This window comes from Scardinius erythrophthalmus, assembly GCF_964197995.2.
Source record: "Scardinius erythrophthalmus genome assembly, chromosome: 13".
Lineage (NCBI taxonomy): Eukaryota > Metazoa > Chordata > Actinopteri > Cypriniformes > Leuciscidae > Scardinius > Scardinius erythrophthalmus.
Window position 1 is genome coordinate 4,058,097 of NC_138233.1, and position 20,000 is coordinate 4,078,096.

At 34.9% G+C, this 20,000-nt stretch overlaps 1 protein-coding gene across 1 annotated transcript in view; it reads right to left on the reverse strand.

The window, feature by feature from the left end:
• Positions 1 to 19,114, reverse strand: part of rgs14a (regulator of G protein signaling 14a) — a gene marked incomplete at its 5' end in the record, with an annotated part of 21,418 nt that extends 2,304 nt beyond the window's left edge. Inside the window, 13 exon segments of the mRNA XM_081381906.1 lie at positions 919 to 1,000; positions 1,082 to 1,208; positions 2,624 to 2,697; positions 5,458 to 5,673; positions 7,482 to 7,585; positions 7,808 to 7,886; positions 9,256 to 9,423; positions 10,608 to 10,751; positions 13,249 to 13,341; positions 15,116 to 15,264; positions 16,695 to 16,716; positions 18,942 to 19,051; positions 19,054 to 19,114. Of these exon segments, the coding sequence (XP_081238032.1) occupies positions 919 to 1,000; positions 1,082 to 1,208; positions 2,624 to 2,697; positions 5,458 to 5,673; positions 7,482 to 7,585; positions 7,808 to 7,886; positions 9,256 to 9,423; positions 10,608 to 10,751; positions 13,249 to 13,341; positions 15,116 to 15,264; positions 16,695 to 16,716; positions 18,942 to 19,051; positions 19,054 to 19,114 (1,429 nt within the window).
• Positions 19,115 to 20,000: the final 886 nt, after the last annotated feature.

Sequence of the window (20,000 nt, forward strand, 5' to 3'; positions counted from 1 at the left end):
AGAAGTGGAAAAGATAAGCTAGCTAAGCTAAATAGAGTTCATCATGTTGACTTCAGAACTATATTTTGACATTTTATGAAAGTTTATGCATTTAACAGTTAAAGTTTTTCATATATTTGGTGGAACTCATCTATTTTTTTAGATTTGTTTAAAATTTACCTTTTAAGTTTTGTAAAGAAATTCAAAATTAGGCAAACTATATCAGTCTACAAATAAATGTACTAATTTGAATCATTTTGAGAATTGTGTGTGTGTGCGCGTGTATATATATATATATATATATATATATATATATATATATATATATATATATATATATATATATATATATATATATATATATATATATATATATAATGTCTATGTATATGTATACACAGTATATAATTGTATTTGATATATTTTTTTAATTATATAATTTCAATATTTGATTTTTATTATAATTAATAAATCATTAGCTGTATATAATTATTAAAAGTATAAATATAGTTATGATTTAGCTAAAAAAATTATTTAAAATGAAATAAAATATTCAAAACGATTAAAATCAATATCAGAAAATTATTATTTATATTTATTATAAGTATAATCATACAAATATAATGACTTAAATATTTTTTTATTTAAATAATTAAACATTATACAATTTAAATAAAAACAATTAAAATAATTTAAAATAATATATATAATTATACACTCTAAAAAAATGCAGGGTTGTTTTAACCAACCATTGGGTTAACATTTAAAATACTTAATTTAAAATAATTTAAACAATTTAAAAATGTAACCCAATGGCTGGGTTTGTCCATATTTGACCCAAATTTGGGTTGAAACAGCTTTGCATTTTTTAGAGTGTATACAATTTATTTCATATAAATAAATTGATATTGACAAATCAATTAACAACTGATAAAGCACCTTTAACTTTGTCCAAACGCATGGTTTTGCCGGCTAGACGAAACACATTGGTGCTCAGGTTTAGAGGTTCATTTGAGCCACTCTGGAATGAGAACAAAGACAAAAAAAAGTTAATTATCATATAATATTTTCTTCTTTAGTGTGGATTGAAGCGTTTACGCACCAGCGTGATCTGCACATCCTGAGGTCTCAGCTGGTGTTTCTGGAGGACGGTGGACACCGCGTCGCCCAAAGTCTTGCTCGACTTCGCAATGATGCCAATCGTTCTTCCTAGAAACACAATCTCCAGCCTGTGCACAAACAACACTCACAGGGTTATTTTAGTAAGCTAAAACCATAAATAAAAAAACGGAAGTGTAACTGAAATAAAATTAAATATAATTTCAGCTTGTGGCCAAGGGAACAGTTCTCATTTTCATTTAATTTATCCATGTACTAAAATAACTAAAAATAAAATAAAACTGAAACTATATAGACATTAAAAAAAAAAGCTGTAATAAAGACAAAAACAAACAACAAAGTGACTAAAACTAACAAATTAAAATGGAAAAAGTAAATATTAATAAACATAATAGTATCTTAATGGTACTAAAATAACACCCTATAACTAGTCTAGCTGTATAGTATTATTTAAAATGTCTTTATGCAATCATTGTCTAAGATTAATAACCATATTGTAATGCACAGATTAATATATACTGATACCAGTGAAAACTAACGCTACTGTCAATCAACCATCAGGTATTGTTATTGGCTGATGCTAATATTATCAAAATATCAGCCTAGACTACATATTGGTCTATCGTTAATAATGTTAGTTACCATGAATTCAAAATGGACAATTCTTGTTTTGTTTGTGGAATATTGCATAAATGATTTGTGCACATCACTACAGTTTTAAATTCATGTTCTTGGTAATCTTGAATGAGAATAAGTTCCTCTCACATCATCTCTTCTCTTCTCTGATGATGGGGGCGGAGCAACCTGTCACTCACATGAGATCCACCAATAGCAAACCACAACCAGCCAATCAATTCCACACAGACAAAATCAAGCCCCGCCCACATTTGTTCTTGTTCCAGAAGCGTTTCACTTGGATATACAGTCAAAACAACAATTATTCAGACACCAGATATAATTTTTTACTAGTGGGTAGAGGACAGTAGGTGAGGAGAGCAAAATGAAGAATTCTTCATACAGTGACTACCAGTAAAATGTATAAAAATTGGGACCAAAAATTATTCAGTCACTTTGAGCTGATCATGTTTTGCTGAAGTGTTTTTTCTTTAACTGCTAATGCTCTTTTTACACACAGACTGAACAATATTAAACATTGCTTGGTAATTTTTTTCCCTAAATTGGTATTATCTAATTGTGTAGTTAAATTTAACAGCTGACAGATATTCAACATAATTCATGTGTGAGACAGTCTAACAGAGGGATGGACAAAACCAGTCAAATATCAACTGATTTAATAACTCTTGAGTTCTTGTCATATTTTATTACCATTTTCTAAACTATAGCAAATAAACTGATAATGTGAGAAATGTTGAAGGTGTCTGAATACATTTTGGTTTGACTGTACGACGTCATAATAGGAATAATCGCAACTTCAGTTTCATGCTGACTATAACAGGGGTAGGAAACAGTAAATATGTTAGTATGAAAACCATTGTGTTTATGAGCGTTTCTATATGAGACTCACGCAAAAGTAACTTTGAGTTCCAAAGTGAGCTGTTGATCTCCACACACAGAGCTGTCCTGATCCAGAGAAAGAGGCTGTGGAGAAGCAAACACACAGCATTCAGTCTCTTCACAAATACTACAATCGTACAAAAGACAAACCTAGACCAATAGCATAAAAAGCCCAGAAGCTAAATAAATAATATAGTATAAATACAACTTATTGAATCGCATTATAAACCAATACAGCCCATAAGAGCTATAAAGAGTAACAACTTTAAGGGCCCTATCACACATCCGGAGCAATGCAGCGCCAGGCACGACGCAAGTGTGTTTTGCTAGTTTCAGCCTGACGCAGTTTTCACTTTCACGTCCTGCGTTACGTTGTTTAAATAGCAAATGCATTTGCGCCCATGAGCTGCAAGTCTGAAAACGAGTGTGTGTGTTCTGGCGCATTGCTATTTTGAGGAACTGAAATAGATGAGCCGTTGACCGACTGAACCCTGCTTTAAAGTCAATGGTGCGATATATATTTTTTTGTTATTTAAAGAACGAGTTAGAAATGTGCGCCTATAGGCGGAACCATACCGCGCATACACTCTGCTTATTACACACACAGGGACGCACAGCAGCACACAAACATGCCAAATATTAAAAATAAAAGGATTACAATGTAAAAGATTATTATTGTGTACATAAAGATATGGTGGAATCCGGCTTGTCCAGTAGATGTTCTGCTTGCGCTCTGGAGACGTGTTCGGTCTTTCCACTATCAAACCCCGTCATGTAAATACTGAATCCGCCATGGCGCGAGCGCAACTGGCATTTAAAGGGAATGGGAGATGAGACTCTGATTGGTTTAACGCATGTAAATCCCAAAACACACCCATTACTCATTAAGAGAATAGGGACAACCCTTTTAGACCATGCGCCGGGAGCGCCGACCATTTGTCCCGTCGTTAAACTAGCAAAAGTGGATTCGGACACGCCCTAAGTGAACTTGCGCCCTGCGCTTTAGACCATGCACTTAGATCCTTAAAATAGGGACCATAGAGTGTTTTCAGCTATATGGTCATTTGAAAAGGTCATTTGCATATAGAGTCTTAAACAGGACGTTTTCCAGCACTGCACATTTAATTCTCAGGGTCAGAATGAGGGCAGGAAATGACATTGCACAACTAAATTTGAGTTTTTGCAGCAAGAAACCTGCACTAACTTCACAAGTGGATGTTATGGAAATTAAAAAATAGACAGACAAAAGTGTAGAAAATTACAGACCGCCTGAAGGGAGATGGTGATGAAAAAAAAAATGAGATGGGAGGAAAATTATAATGTTAATGCTTGGCAAAGTTTCTCAGGGGAATGCAAAAGCATTAACAATTTTTCCTCCCATCTCATATTTTTTTCCTTTCGTGTCCCTTTAGAAAATGGCACCTTTAACGTAAGAAAGTATATGAAAGTGCTGAAAATGTTGACCAGTGTTAAAGATCTTGGTAACACTTATTTAAATGCATCCTCATAATGCAATTATAATGATAAAGCGATTAAACTTTACCTCATGCAAACTTCGATCAAACTAGGCTCATAAATGTAGCAATCATAATGGTAGTGAAGCATGGCGTATGCCGATTTTAATCACAATAAACATGCATGTAAACACTTTAATTGCATCCATTTACATGTGCATTTTTGGATTGCTAAAGAAACTAAGCGATATGAATAAAATGCAGTATATTGATGGTGGAAAACATTGAAATGAAGGCATTTTTAGGTTGGTTACCAGATGGAAGAGCTTGTCCAGTAACACACCTACTGTGTGCGAGTTCGTCATTTGTGTAGTGCATTAGTGTATTTGAATAAATGGAGGTAAAAATAACCACAAATCTTAGCTAATAATCATAACAATGAAAATTGCTTGTAAACTGAAGAGGTTTACTTGTCATGTCATGTGAACATCTTACTGCGATGAAGTCCTTACTGTGATTTTTGGAGATTATCACATTATTGGTGCACATGTAAACAGTCGTGTTTTTATTAAAGTTGTTCCGATCATGCTTTTTCAAATATTACCTTTCATGCAGTGTGTAATAGAGCTGTTTGTAAATGTAAAAGTCTGCAAAAGGTCAAAGTGCAGATAAATGGATTTTGTCTCACTAAAGAAAGAATCGATTCTGAACTGAAACGAGTCGTCAGTAATTCCAGTATCACTTCTTGCTCGAACTTACGTAGGCTTGTAACTAATTTGCATAATGCCAGCCTCTGGGTCTTGATTGGCTGACAGTGTCTCTTTGCCCCGCCCTCAAACACTGTAGTGTATCTGAGACTGGAAGAGTTTGGTTCGTGTTGTTCATGTGGAGAAGACGCTGTTTTCTGAGATTGATACGGTAAAACCCACGCCATCGTTACTGTTCGCATCACTGAGATCAAGAGCTGAGATTCAGATATGATAACGAGCGTTTGCTTTCTGACCAATCACAGCAGACTCTAACATCTGACCAATCAGAGCAGAGCAGCTCTCAGAGAGGCGGGGCTTAGAGAGACTGAATCTTCGAACTAACCGTTTTCAGACTCTTTGAGAAATGAGGTGATGTGCAATGGAGATTATGAGAACATTAAGGTGTTTTTTTATCTCAGATGCATGTAAACCTGTTGTAGGAGACTCTGAAACATTAGGAACCTTTAAAAAGGCATAATAGAGACACTTTAACTAACATTAAGATTCAAAAATACTGTAACAAGTGCATTGCTCATAGTTAATTCATGCATTATATAATGTTAACTAAGTGGACTTCATTGTAAAGTGTACTAAAATCATGATGCCGGTTACTGGTTAGATGCAGTCGGTTGTGGACTGACCTTGTCTTTGCCGTGTAGGTAAATGAGCACGTCTTTCAGGGGAAAGCCTCTCTTCTCACACAGGCTGCTGAGCATGTCTCTGAGGGTCAGGCCCGGTCTGGCAGGGGCCAAGCTGGCCGTCCCGTCCGGCAGATACACACAACAGTACTTATCAGCTGTAGGAGAACCAGAACTCAAGGCCTCTGGATCAGAGGCGGCCACACTGCAGCGTCCATTCTGACAGAGAGACAATCCAAAGTTGTAAATTTAACTTAATTTAAAGGTGCAGTTTGTACATTTTAGCGGCATCTAGTGGTGAGGTTGTGAATTGCAACCAACAGAAGTTACGGTGGCCGACAGATGTCGTCGTCTAAGACAGCAATGAGTAGCCAGTTAGTCAATGCGTTTTCTTTTACAAAGATAAATGAAGAAATTCTGTTCACTTAATTACTTAATAAAACGATAAGTTATTGCAAATATTATTGTGTCAGTGTTTTATTCGCTGTCTTTAGCTAGATTCTTTGCACAAAGAACAACATGGTGACGAAACGCGTTTGTCCCTTTAGGGCCACCGTAGAAACATGTCTGCGCAAAATGGCTATTTCAGAGTAAAACCCGCGGTGGGTGTAGACAGAAATGGCTCATTCTAAAGTAATGAAAACATAACGGTTCATTATGTAACGTCTTTATACACCAATGAAAACAGTTATGTTTATGATACTGCATTCTGTCAACAGATCCTCCTAAATATTACAGAATACCCCTTTAACAAACATTTGTGAATTAGCACAGGTTTTGTACGTCTTTTCGGTACCAACTTAATGTAGGCCTCATTGTTAGCACTTGCATATTGTTGTCCTACTGTTTAACTGTTTCTATTTTTCTCATTTGTAAGTTGCTTTGGATAAAAGCGTCTGCTAAATGAATAAATGTAAATGTAAATTGTTCTGAGCTTTTTTAATTAAATTCACATTTATTTGTACAGCGTCCACATTACAATTTATAGTGTCTGTTATCAGAGGTGACTGTCTAAGTTATTTATTTCATAAATGTACATATACAAAATCACAGTTAGCTAAAAATGTATTAATTTGGACAATGTAATAATCTGAGGCAGAAACAATGAACTCATTGAAGTCATGAATACTTGTGCACCTCAAGGGCATATTTCAACTCAAAAAGGCATATGATTAATAAGTTCCCAGAAGATATACAAAACGTGCTGATTGAAAGAAAACAGTTGTCAAGAAAAAATGAATCCAATATTTGGTGATAAAGCATAATGAGAGATTTACAAGCAATTCAAATGGGTCTTATTCTGCTTTTTTTAACATCTTCATCTTTCTTCAGTGTGTAATGTTGCTGTTTGATCATGATAAAGCTCTGCAAAGTCACACAGCTCTTCTCTATATCAGTGTCAGTGTTTCTGAACTCACTGTAGTCTTGAGTTTCTTCCGGGAACGAACACGCCACAATATTCCTCATTATAATAATTAATGCGCAGAATAAAGGGGCGGGGCCTGGTTGAGTTAGTTAGTAGGGTGTTAAACTGTTGGTTATGGTAAGGGGCGGGACATTTCCCAAACACACTCGAATCGCTCGACCAATCACAACACACTGCTCCAGCCGACCAATCAGAGCACAGTGTGCTTTTCAGAAGGAGGGGCTTCATAGAGACAGGAAGTAAACAGAGCGTTACTGACAGACTGGGAAGAGAGGAGCCGCAACAATGGAGAATATGAGGAAAATAATCAACATTCAAGCAGGAAAACCTGTTCTAGAGCTCGAAAACAACAAGAATTTGTAAAAGGGCATAATGGTTCCCTTTTAAAAGTCTGGCTATTTTTGACCAGGAACATGAAAGTAGGTAAAGGACTTAACGGTCCTTTCAATGTCTTTCAGCACTATATGACATTGTAACACTCAAAACATCTATCAATTTATCAAAATGTTACTATAGTTTTGCTCTCTTGCAAGCACTTGTATTCCCTTCATGAAATACACAATCTTGAAATCTCCAGGAACATTTGGTTTGGTGCAGATACCTCAGCTCGGCCGAATCCAGACACCAGCTCCAAGCTGCTGTTCGACTTCACCGAGATCTGAGACTCTTTACGAGACACCGACACATGCTGGTACGACTGGTCAGCTGGGAAACACAAACGCTGTTAGTGCAGTCATGAACAGTTCATGTTCAACGGCTAAACCGACAGAGAAGAGAATCACACAAACAGAACAACTGTGGGCATCTGCAAACCATCACTGGCATGAAATATGCATCTTCATAAGACCAAATCTAATAGATACATGCTTGCAAATACGTGCGCAAAGATGCCACACACAGATAGAGAAGTGTTGAGTCAGATGGTACCTCCCCATGAGCCTCTCTTCTCTAACCTCTTCTTCCTGTTGGTCTTGCTGTCTGACGAGGGCACTTTCAATTCAACGCTCTGTTCAAAAACACACAGTAAAATACATGACTTCTTTCCACTGTGGTTATCAGTCTACTACTCACTGACACGCCATCATATTCCCACGATGGACTGACAAACACTCTCACCCAATTAGACCCTTTTAAACATCCGCACTGTAAGATATAAAGATATATACTGTGTGTAAAGAGATATTAGTGCTGGGCAAAGATTAATCACGATTAATTGCATCCAAAATACAAGTTTGTGTTTAAATAGTATATGTGTGTGTGTACTGTGTATAATTTTGTATATATAAATACACACACATGCATGTATATATTTAAGAAATATTTGCATGCATATACTTAAATATATATATATATATATATATTTATATATCATTTATATTATATATAAATATAAATCATTTATATATAAATAACACGTTTTCTTAAATGTATACAAGCATGTGTGTGTATTTATGTATACAAAATAATTATACACAGTACACACACACATATATTTAAACAAACTTATTTTGGATGCAATTAATCTTGATTAATCTTTACCCAGCACCAATATAAAATATTATATATATATTTTATATGTATGTATTTATATGTATGTATTTTATTTTATTTTTTCATGGCCTATATTAACAAAATTCACGCATGCAAGTAGAGTTTCAGAATTTACACAGCAAACTAAACGCAACATAAGATGCAGCAAGAGGAAAATGCACTGCATCAATGTGATATTTTGCAATATTAATATCCATGAAGCAACAAACCATTGGACAAAACTTTGAGAGAAAAAAACGCAAAAGCGTACTGTTCATTAAATCTGAACAAATCAATAATTTTTTTTGTGTGTTATAGCTAAAGTTTGGGGCTATATATAAATCTTTGCCATGTTATATAAATATATATAACACACACATATTTAAAAAAATATAATATAGGAAAGAAATTAGTATTTTTATTCAGCAAGGGTGCATTCAATTAAATAAAAGTGACCGTGAAGTCTTTCACAGTTACTGTAGAATTACGTAAAAATATTTCAGAAAAAAAACAAAAAAAAAGCTGAAAAAAATTGCATCACAGTTTCCATAAAAATATGAAGCAACTGTTTTCAACATTGATAATCAGAAATGTTTCTTGAGCATTTCTGAAGGATCATGTGACACTGAAGACTGGAGTAATGATGCTGAAAATTTAATACAATTTTCAAATATATTAAAATAGAAGTTATTTTAAACTGTATTAATATTTTTCTGCTGTATTTGAGATGAAATAAATGCTTAACTCAAAACCTTTGAATGGCAGTTCAACGGTAGGTTTTTTTTTTTTATTAAAAAATATTTAACATAACTAAACCTGTCTTGAAGGGATTTTAAATGCGTTACCTTTCTGTTACTGGGAGGCGTTGCGCTCTTTTTGGACATTTTGCTTCTGGGCTCCGGAGTCCCAACGCTGGGAAGAGGACGACCCTCCACACACGCCAGCATGCAGTTCTGGTACAGCGGAGAGCGAACAAACCTCGTGTAGCTGTCCATTTTCATTAGTTTGAAGATCTGTGGCGGGGGGAAGAATAAACCGTTATCGTAAATCATTGCAGATTTTCTTTGTGCATGTAGAGTCAGAACTTGGTTTCATAAAATGTGACCCTGGATCACGTCACCAGTCTCGAGTCGCACGGGTATAACTGTGGCAATAGCCAACAATACATTGTATGGGTCAAAATTATCCATTTTTCTTTTATGCCAAAAATCATTCGGATATTAAGTAAAGATCATGTTCCATGAAGATATTTTGTAAATGTCCAACCGTAAATATATAAAACATGTATTTCTGTGAGTGAATGCAGCACAATCGCCAACATAAATGAACAACTTTAAAGGAGATTTTCTCAATGTGTCAATTTTTTTGCATCCTCAGATTCCAGATTTACAATAGTTGTATCTCTGACAGATATTGCCCTATCATAAACCATACATCACTGGAAATATTACTTATTAAGCTTTCAGATGATGTATCAATCTCAATTTCAAAAAATGTACCCATGTGACTGGTTTTGTGGTCCAGGGTCACATATTAGTTTTACTGTTCAGTTACATCATGTGACGCAGTTTTTGCAATGCCAGACTTATTTATTTTGTTATGAATAATCTGATCTTTTGGTCCAAATTGCAAATAATTAATAACAAAAACACAAATACCTTTAATTTGTAAAGCATTTAATATATTGTATTATCCAAAATAGGCTTTACCATATGGTTCCTTTTTATTAAAGTCCCCCTGTAGTCAATAATTGTATCCCTTAAAACTCATCTTTGATCACTTGAAAGTAACTCGACACCCTTGCCTCAATTAGTATGCGCGGTTCTATGAATATGCAAATGAGCCCCGCCTCCACTCACTCAGCTCAGAGATCCACTGGTTGACGATCACACGTTGATCTGATTGGTTACAAGGTAGTTTGTGGCGTCAGAAACACCAGCGATTTCAAAGCGTGTTTTTGAGACTGTCTTTGGTTCACTGCAGTTTTAAGGAGGAAATACTCAGCAATGCTGTCGACTTATGAATTTACACATGGTTTGTCTTAAAGCACATTAAAAACACCACATTGACACATAAACAACATTAAAAACTTGATTTTCACCACAGGGGGACTTTAAAATTCCAGCAAAAATAACTATGCTATGACATACACACGAGTAAATCACAGTATTGGTGTGTGATTTGTCTTAGCGTGTACCTGTGCCTGCGCTTTATCGAACATGTCGGGTGTAGGCGTCTCCAAAGCGCTCACTTCCATCTGCGCCGTATCGTCAATATTAACCGCATGCAGGGAGCTTTCAGAGAGAAAACTGTCGTAGATGGAGCGTGCTTCTTTCTTCAGCTGAGGGGGACACATGCAATCGCTTTAGGCTGATATTAGCCTTTGATTTCTCATTATGACTGAAGAGTCTATGGAAGCTTGTTTCTGCCATGAAGAAAAATACGTAATTGCAACTTTAATTGCAAGAAAGTCAGAACTGTGATATAAACTCGCAAATTGCAGGTTATAAAGTGCAAAACGTGTGAAAATTCTCAGATAAAAAGAACTGCAAGTTTACATCTCATATTTCAGACTAAAACACAATTGCGAGTTATAAACTATAGATATAAACTCGTAATTCTGAGAAAAAGAGTCCTAAAGCCCTAGTTTTCTAAAATGATGTTTGAGCTACAAATCTTATCACTCGAAGTCTGTGGTTTCATGCACCATGTGTTTATTTTAGAGGTCGAGTGTTTGTTTTCCAGACGTGGGTGTTACAGAAGGTCATGTGCTGTGCTGGCGTGCATCACATTATGACATATGTGTCTTTTAATTTATTATTTGTTCATATAATTTTAACTCATTATAAAAACCCTATTTAAGTAAATGTAACGAGTTTATAGCAGTGGCGGTTTATGATAAACTTGCATTAGTGAGTAGAGAAATCTAGACAAGCGTCTTACTCTTATCTGACACTGATATTAAAATACACAGTTTCCGCGATTCGGCTCCATTTATAGATTGTTTATTTTTTCGTCGGATACCATCCATATTGAAACTCAATGAGAGCATGAGAAGCGTTGGAATAATAAAACATCAGCAATCACAGACGTTCGCATTCGGACCGGATTAAATTGGCAAAGTCAGTCTGTGAAACATGAAATACACCCCAGAAAACTAGTCCCATCCGAATAGAGCTTCATTGTGAGTTATAATCTCACAATTGCTAACAAATCAGTTGTGCGATAAAGTCACAATTACCTTAATCTATTTTTTGTTCCGTGGCGGGAACATGCTTCCATCATACAGTCAGATCATACAGAGAAGAATGAAAGATGCAGATGACAAACATTCCAGAAATGCATTTTCTAGCACATATATATATAATGCTGGGGTGGCATGTCGCCCACTGGTTTTTAAGCAGAGCTACAAACACAGGGAAATATCTCTTATCTGTCCATGTTTAATGGCATCATGAACTTATTACCTAGACTGCACTGCAAAAAAAGTATTTTTATCTTGATTCCAGTCCAAGTATCTAAAAATTTACTAGATGAATGAATTAACATTATTTTTCTCACCCCATTGGCAGATAATTTTGCTTGTTTTAAGCAAAAACTCACTTCATTTTGATTTTTTCCCCTAGAAAACAAGACATAATATCAAATGGCATTTTACTACTTTAGTAAATCCATCTTGATTTAAAGGGGTGGTTGATTATGATTTGACTTTTCTAACTTTAGTTAGTGTGTAATGTTTCTGTTTGATCATAAACAACATCTGCAAAGTTACAACGCTCAAAGTTCAAAGCAAAGGGAGATATTTGCTTTTACAGAAATGGCTTTTTAAGGTCTACAACAAACGGCTGGTAGAGACTACACCACATTCCTCCCGGGTTAGTGACATCACCAACCCTAGAATTTACATAAACCCCGCCCCCTGAACACGATTAATAGATTATCAAGACAGAATATACTAATCAATGACTAGAAGATAACTACACAAACTACATAAATTCATCAACTAACCATTCAGAAATGTCCTGTTGCTTCTACATGTTGTCTCTTCTTCTCGAGTCTCTCCATCTTTCTGACTCCGGTTTGAACATAAAAGGCTAAAAGTTTTTGAAATGTTCAGTGCATGTGTGTGTGAGGTAAAAGGACATGAGCTCTTGAAGCTCCGCCCCCTGTGCCGGGAGCAGCAGCTCATTTGCATTTAAAGGGACAGACACAAAACGGTGCGTTTTTGCTCACCCTCAAAGTGACAATTTTAACATTCTAATTAAATATCTGTGGGGTATTTTGAGCTAAAACTTCACACACACACACTCCAGGGACATCAGAGACTTATTTTACATCTGAAAAGGGCATTATACCACTCCTTTAAGAATGTTTAGATATTTGGACTGAAAACAAGAGAAAAACACTGAGTAAGAAAAGCATTTTTAGCTTTTTTTTACCCACTGCACCACCAGGTGTTTCAGGATTTAAACCATTAAATGAGGAGCAAGTTCCTGTTTTACACTAAGATCAAGCAATGTTGCGCCACATTCTAGTTTTGTTCCATTGCATCTCTCGCGATTAGGAGCGTTTAGTTTGAGTAAGTGTCTGTGACAAACACTGAAGTGCAATTATTAAGAGGGCGCGCATTTCAAACGACTGCACATTCACATATTAAACATCATAAAGACGCAAATAAAATCGAGTCCAATACACACACACACACACTTCTTGCTCATTTTAAGTCATAATGCATCTTCAAAAATCCCAAACTGGTTTTTCTTGGTTTAAATGTGATTTTTTCCCCTTTTAAAATGAGATTTTCAATTCCCACGTCAATTTAAGAAGTCTTTGCTTACCTCTTCCAGTCTCGTGGACGGGATTTTCTTGAACTTCTCACAGGCTTGATAGAACAAGATATTCTCAGCACTCACTTCTGATCTGAGAAACTCCTTTGAGGAAAAAACACAAAACACTTCAATGCTTCACACATGCAATCCAAATGTAAATGATGTGTTTTTATGACTGAAAACTTCCTTTTGACCGGTAACTTTGTGAAGTAACACATTGTGAAACACACATCTAGTTCTAATAACCTGAAATGCAGAAAGCCATCTCTCTTGAAACGTATGAGAGAGATACTCTACGATTTTCTTGCACCCAAGAACAATACAAGTCGACACCACGAATAAAAGTTTGCCAAGAAGTATTTCAAACTAAAGCTATGCGGTATTTGACTGGTCAAGCGTATCCATAGCAGACTGGTGGGCGTGGCCTCGAACATCCCCAGTGCATTATGGGTATTGACGTTTTCCTAGGTTCCTTGGTAGGGCTGGGTAAAAAAATATTGATTTCTTGATTTTAATCGATTCTCATTTTTACAAACCGATATCGAATCTTAAATACAAGAATCGATTAGTCATCCTGTTTTCAGTTGATGAACGAATGGAACATTGTAGCGCGCATCCCATCCAATAAATCACAATAATCTTTGTGCTTTGTTACTATTTGATATGAAACAAAGTCTCAGATTTCAAATTACATCCATTTTCTTACGAAATCCAAAAAAATAAATACCGTTTTGGCGCTGTTACATATTCATTATAATTTTTAATGTTCTTCAATATTTAATGCATGTTTGAATAAATCTGGCAAGTTTTTATAACAGCCACCATTTAAATGTTTATATAACTTTTTATTATAAAAATAAATAAAAGTGTAATTTAAGTGTTTGCATACAAATCAGTTCATTTTTACCTTCAATATTATAGTCGGCTACAACTGACTCCCATAGTTTACAGCATTAGTTCAGAGATTTGTTTTCCTTGAGAAAATTTGCCATGTATTGTACCTGATATCCAAAATAATCAATATTGAATCGGAATCAAAATCGAATTGCAAGCTTGTGAATCGAAATCAAATCGAATTGTGAAATTTGTGTCAATACCCAGCCCTACTATTTGGCAAATGGGAAAACAACAGCCTTATTTCTCGGTTTTCTATAGTCAGACAGCACCAATTTCAGAAAATCATGTGTTAATGTTTATAATATCTTCATGCCTTATAGTCGCATTCAGCGGATTAGAGCTGGACAGTAATATACCGTAATTACATTGACGATACAAGCAATTTAAGCAGCTGAGATTTGCTATATTGCTTTACGTGAGTATATTGTATGCATGTGGATAAAGCTTAATAAACCTTGTTTATTTTATTTATGATTTAACGCGATATCAGCAGGAATGGCTATATTCATGACAATCAGTATTTCAATTTTTAAAAATAACTGATTACAATACATTGTTTACAATAATTTAACAATTTGGTCTTAAAAAAACAATCAATATACATAAATATTGTTTAAATAGTGTGGTATATCTCTAAATGCTCACGGAAACTATATATGTTTTTCTACAGCGATTAAATCATCTTATTGTAATAGGGATGGCAATATCCCTAAACAGTCATAGATGAGAAGCAGAATCAAAAACATATTTCAGCACACAGAAAGAATTTTTCTTGGTAAATTAAGCTTACAACAAATACAAATACAACAAGACAATTTAATTAAAGAATAAATATCTGAAAAGCTAAAAAGGCACAGTTAGGATCAAGCACATTAACACTAACCCACAGATATGAACAGTTTACAATATTATAGATAACGTGAATAAATAAAAATATATATTACTAAACTAAACAGTGGAAATATTGTGGTGAGCTTACAGTAAAGTATCGCACGCCGACATGGTCCTCAAGCAGCCGCTCGAAACACACGGCCCAGCTGACCACGCGACTGGCTGGACCACCTGACCCGCTCGAGCGCTCTGATAGGCTGGAGCTGCTGCCACTGCTGGATAACTTGAGGTTCAGTTCTGTACAGGAGTGCGAGGGTGGACTGAGTTATTGACATGAATGTGATCGGACCACGAGATGTTCTAGAGTAGGCCTGTCTCCATTCTTCATTAATGATCTGATCAGGGTTATTGGGTCTAATCGCAATTATTTGAGATAACTGCAATAATTGTCATCCAAATAAAGGACATTTAAGCGCTTAAAGAAATGCCATCAAACTTACAATATCGTGTCTACTTTCCAGTGAAAGAATATAATAAAAATAATAATAAAAGGATTGTGGATTTCATCATAAAATAAAATGTAAAAAAAAAAGTTATTAATTTTCAAAGCATTAAAGTGAATCATAAGGGCCTATTTTTATTATAATAATCAAATATCTTTATATTACACAGTAGTGGACAAAAGTGATATCTGGATGGGATTTTTTGTACAAGTTTGATTAAATGATATGAGGAAAATACTTTATATTTTATAAATATTTTAAATGTGAAGGAAGAACAAAACACTAAACCTGGTTAAGGTATTTATCTGAGTAATTATTTGGAAAAAAAGTCAAACTACAGCTACTACAGAAAAGCAGGAAAAGCATTCATTGAGAAAAACAATCACATATCAGATTTGTTTCTCTCTTGTTTTTGCATGTGTTTATAATTTCTTGCATGACAGCCTGGCCAAAAATTATGTCTGCACAATTTCTCATGTTTCATTGCACTATTAAAACAATCAAATCCAAGCACAACTACACTATACGCTTACAAAAGTCCCGCTGTGGTGAAAATCAAGTTTTTAAAGTTGTTTATGTGTCTATGTGGTGTTTTTAATACGCTTAAACCATGTGTAAGTTCATAAGTCGACAGCATTGCTGAGTATTTCCTCCTTAAAACTGCAGTGAAACAAAGACAGTCTCAAAAACACGCTTTGAAATCGCTGGTGTTTCTGACGTCACAAACTACCTTGTAACCAATCAGATCAACGTGTGATCGTCAACCAGTGGATCTCTGAGCTGAGGGAGTGAGTGGAGGCGGGGTTCATTTGCATATTCATAGAACCGCGCATACTAAATGAGGCAAGGGCGTCGAGTTACATTCAAGATATTTTAAAGCATGAAGATTATTCTTCAAGGGAAAAAAAACACTTAAATGTGTCATTCTGGTGATTAAAGATGAGTTTAAAGGGATAAAATTATTGACTACAAATGACTACAAATTTGAATATTATTTGAATAAAAAGGTGAAGATGTTGATTTTCCTAGGCCTGACATAACTTTTGTCCACTACTGTTTATTATTATTTAATAGATTCAAAGTAAAAAAATAATAATAATCATGTATTAGGTTTACATTGAAATTATTTGCATGTCTTTTTATTATTTACATGACAATTAATTGTCAGCACAGAGTTGATGATGGTGACAGGCTTATTCTACAATGTAAAGAAATTAAACTTACCGCCATCAGAAACCGCCTGGGTCTGCAAGAGCAACACACACACACACACACACACACACACACACACACACACACACACACACACAATCACTCTACCATGAAATCAATGGGCCTGTGGTGTCATAATCACGAATAAAAACGAGAAATACATCACAGGAAATCGCATTTTAACAGCTGCATACTTTCCTCGGCTCACAGGAAATGGGTGTGTTGTTCAACATTAACAACTCATTAGAAGACATGACAACATGTCACATACATGTGAGCAAAAAGCATGCGAGGCGTTACTAGTGAGATTCACTTTCCACTAATTCTCTGGCCAAACACATCCTTGAGATTGAACGTCTCATCGCCATGGAAACAATGAGGAAACCTGATTGAGAAATGCTCATTTTCTCAGTGGCTCAACATGCATTTGTTTTCTTCACACATGGATTTAGCAAGCAACCAAAAGTCACACCATAGAAGCTTATTATAATTATAGTTCATGCATTTCCTATGGAATCAAACCCTTGACCTTTGTGTAGCGAGCGCCAATCATAATAAAGCCTTTGAAGAGTTTCAGATTCAGCTTAACTTCAGGGACGAGACGTTCAAAAGAAAAAAAAGGGATTCTTAAATCAGATAAGAAACCAAGATTGGTTTTTGTGGTTCAGAATGTCAGTTTATGTGAGATTGGGATACCTTTGATCCGGGAAAAACAGGATTATCCTGATCCCAACAGAAGGGTGGATTTCAGGAACAAAAGTGTAACAACATTTGTATCTTGTAATATCTTGTAATATTTACACACATTTATATTTATATTTCACTCTTGCTTTTTAACTATTAAAGTAATAGCGTAGAAGTAGATATAAGGCTATAGCCTTTTAATTACAGTAAAGTAAAAAAATATTTTGGTACCATAAAATAATCCTCCAAACTGTCAATATCAAACTAAATATTTTTTTAAATCACTGTATATAAACTGCATTGACACACTCAGAGATGAACCAGTCAAAGTAGTTTCTAATAACTGCATCACTTATTTATTTATTTTATATTTTTGTGAGTCACATGAGGGGCTACGGAAACCCTAAAGGGACAAATATGAGATGGGAGGAAATATTTATTTTAATGCTTTTGCGTTCCCTTGCAAGAGACTTTGCATTCATTCTCACTCGAGTTCTTTGCCAATGAACGCAAGGTTTCAGAAGCATTCAAATACATAATTATTCTCCAATTTCATATCTCTTTCAAAAGTAAGATGGATCATCTGATCCTGGACAAAACTAGATATTTCTGATCCAGATTAAACTTTTCCGACAACTGGGCCCTGAGGATAATTCAACAGCAAATGCAAAGTCCAGATGGGAAAAGGACTAGTCAAACAAGACAAGTTCACTTATATTACATTTTTATATGTTTTAAAGCCTAATAAATATAGTTTTTAATTATACTCTAAAGTTGAATAACTATAAGGGCTAAAATTGAGGGAAAAAATCTATTTCATAGAGACAATTTTGATATTGGTATCAGTAATACTGGCCTTCTTTCATAAAAAAATATTTTAAAATATAGGCTATTGTTTCTACATTAATTTGGAGATTAAATATGAAATTACAATATAAAAAATATATATAAAAAAATATAAAATATAAAAAAATATATATGTAAAACCTTATATAAATTTAACCTAATTAAATAGGAAATTACTAATATATATATATATATATATATATATATATTAATTTGGAGATTAAATAGGAAATTACTATATATATTTATATATATATATATATATATATATATATATATATATATATATAATCTTTAATGCTAGGTGTGATTAATTACAGACAAAATTGTAATAAGTAATTTTTTTTTCAATCGATTGTCGGCACTAATAGAAATATTAATCATATTTGCCTTTAAAGACATCCAAAGACTTGCCAAAAACTAATTTACCAACTTCTAGGGACAATTTTGTCCTCCAATCAAACACACACAGACAGTTTGCAAACACAAGTCCCCTCAGACTCGTTGTGGATGTAAAAACACAGAGCAGGACGAGAAGAACACATCTGTCATGCATCAGAGATCAGCTGAATGGTCAACCAAACACCACTTTCCACAAATATCTTGAGCATAAAGTTAAAATAGTAACTGGATCAAGGCTAAAAACATGATCCCACAATAAAGCAACTCCCGCATCATCCTCATCAGAACGAGCCAATCAGAGAAGCCGCAGGCCTGAACCGGACTCACCATCTGACCCGCTGGCACCGCCAGAGTCTTCATTTTCTTGGACATGTCCACATCAGGATCGGGTCGAGCGTGCCCGTCTCTCTCCGAAACGCTTCCCTCTATAGACTCTCTGCCTGAAACACCCTCTTTCTTACAGCGCTGTCACTTCCTGTTCGAAAGGGAAGTCTTACCATAGCAACACACCGCAAGAGGAACTGTGGTTTGTCTGAGCAAAACCTCCTCCTTGAATGCAAGCAGGGCTTTGTGTGGTACGAGACCCACCTAACCCTGAGCCCATCCATTTAAACGAACAGATCAATGAGAACTACTGTGAATAAACACCGACCACAGAGGAGAACCCCAACCTGAGGCACTGAAGCAGACAAACCACCAGTTTCACAGCATGGACATCTTTACTGTGCATGTGGAGGGAAATTAAACAATGTGTCATATTGTGATGAGAGCAGACAGATTACTATGGGAGATAATAAATAATAAAATAATACATACTTATTAAATTACATGTGATTATTGTCACGTCAGAGGAACTATGGTTTGATATTACCTTTAACATTTGTGCTTGCCTTTGTATAGCTAAAAACTTGCTCTATAAATGATGACAACATGCCCTTCTATTGGGTCAACTGTGTTTTTCAATAGAAAACAAAAAGCAATGTGTATTTTGGAATTTTGAAGGACTAAAATCATTTTTTTAAAAATGACACAAATCTAATAAGTAGGGCAAGTCCAGTAAGATGAAGTAAAAAGATCAAATTTGATCATTGGGGTAAGATGAGCCACTAGAATTAGCACAGAAGGCCCCAAGTAGCATGCTGTTATAGTGTTATTATTTTTAGATGTAATAATTATTGTAATTAATGAGGTTATTATTCAATATTTCCATGAATTTGATGTACATTTCAGACATCTTTGCTCTCATTAAAACCTTTAGGTTAGTTGAGTGAAACCATTAAGTTTCGCATTCATTTACACATTCAAATGTGTAAATAAAAATATTAAATTGCCTATATAAGTCACAGAATCATTTTAACTTTCAGATGAATCTCTTTTATTGGGATT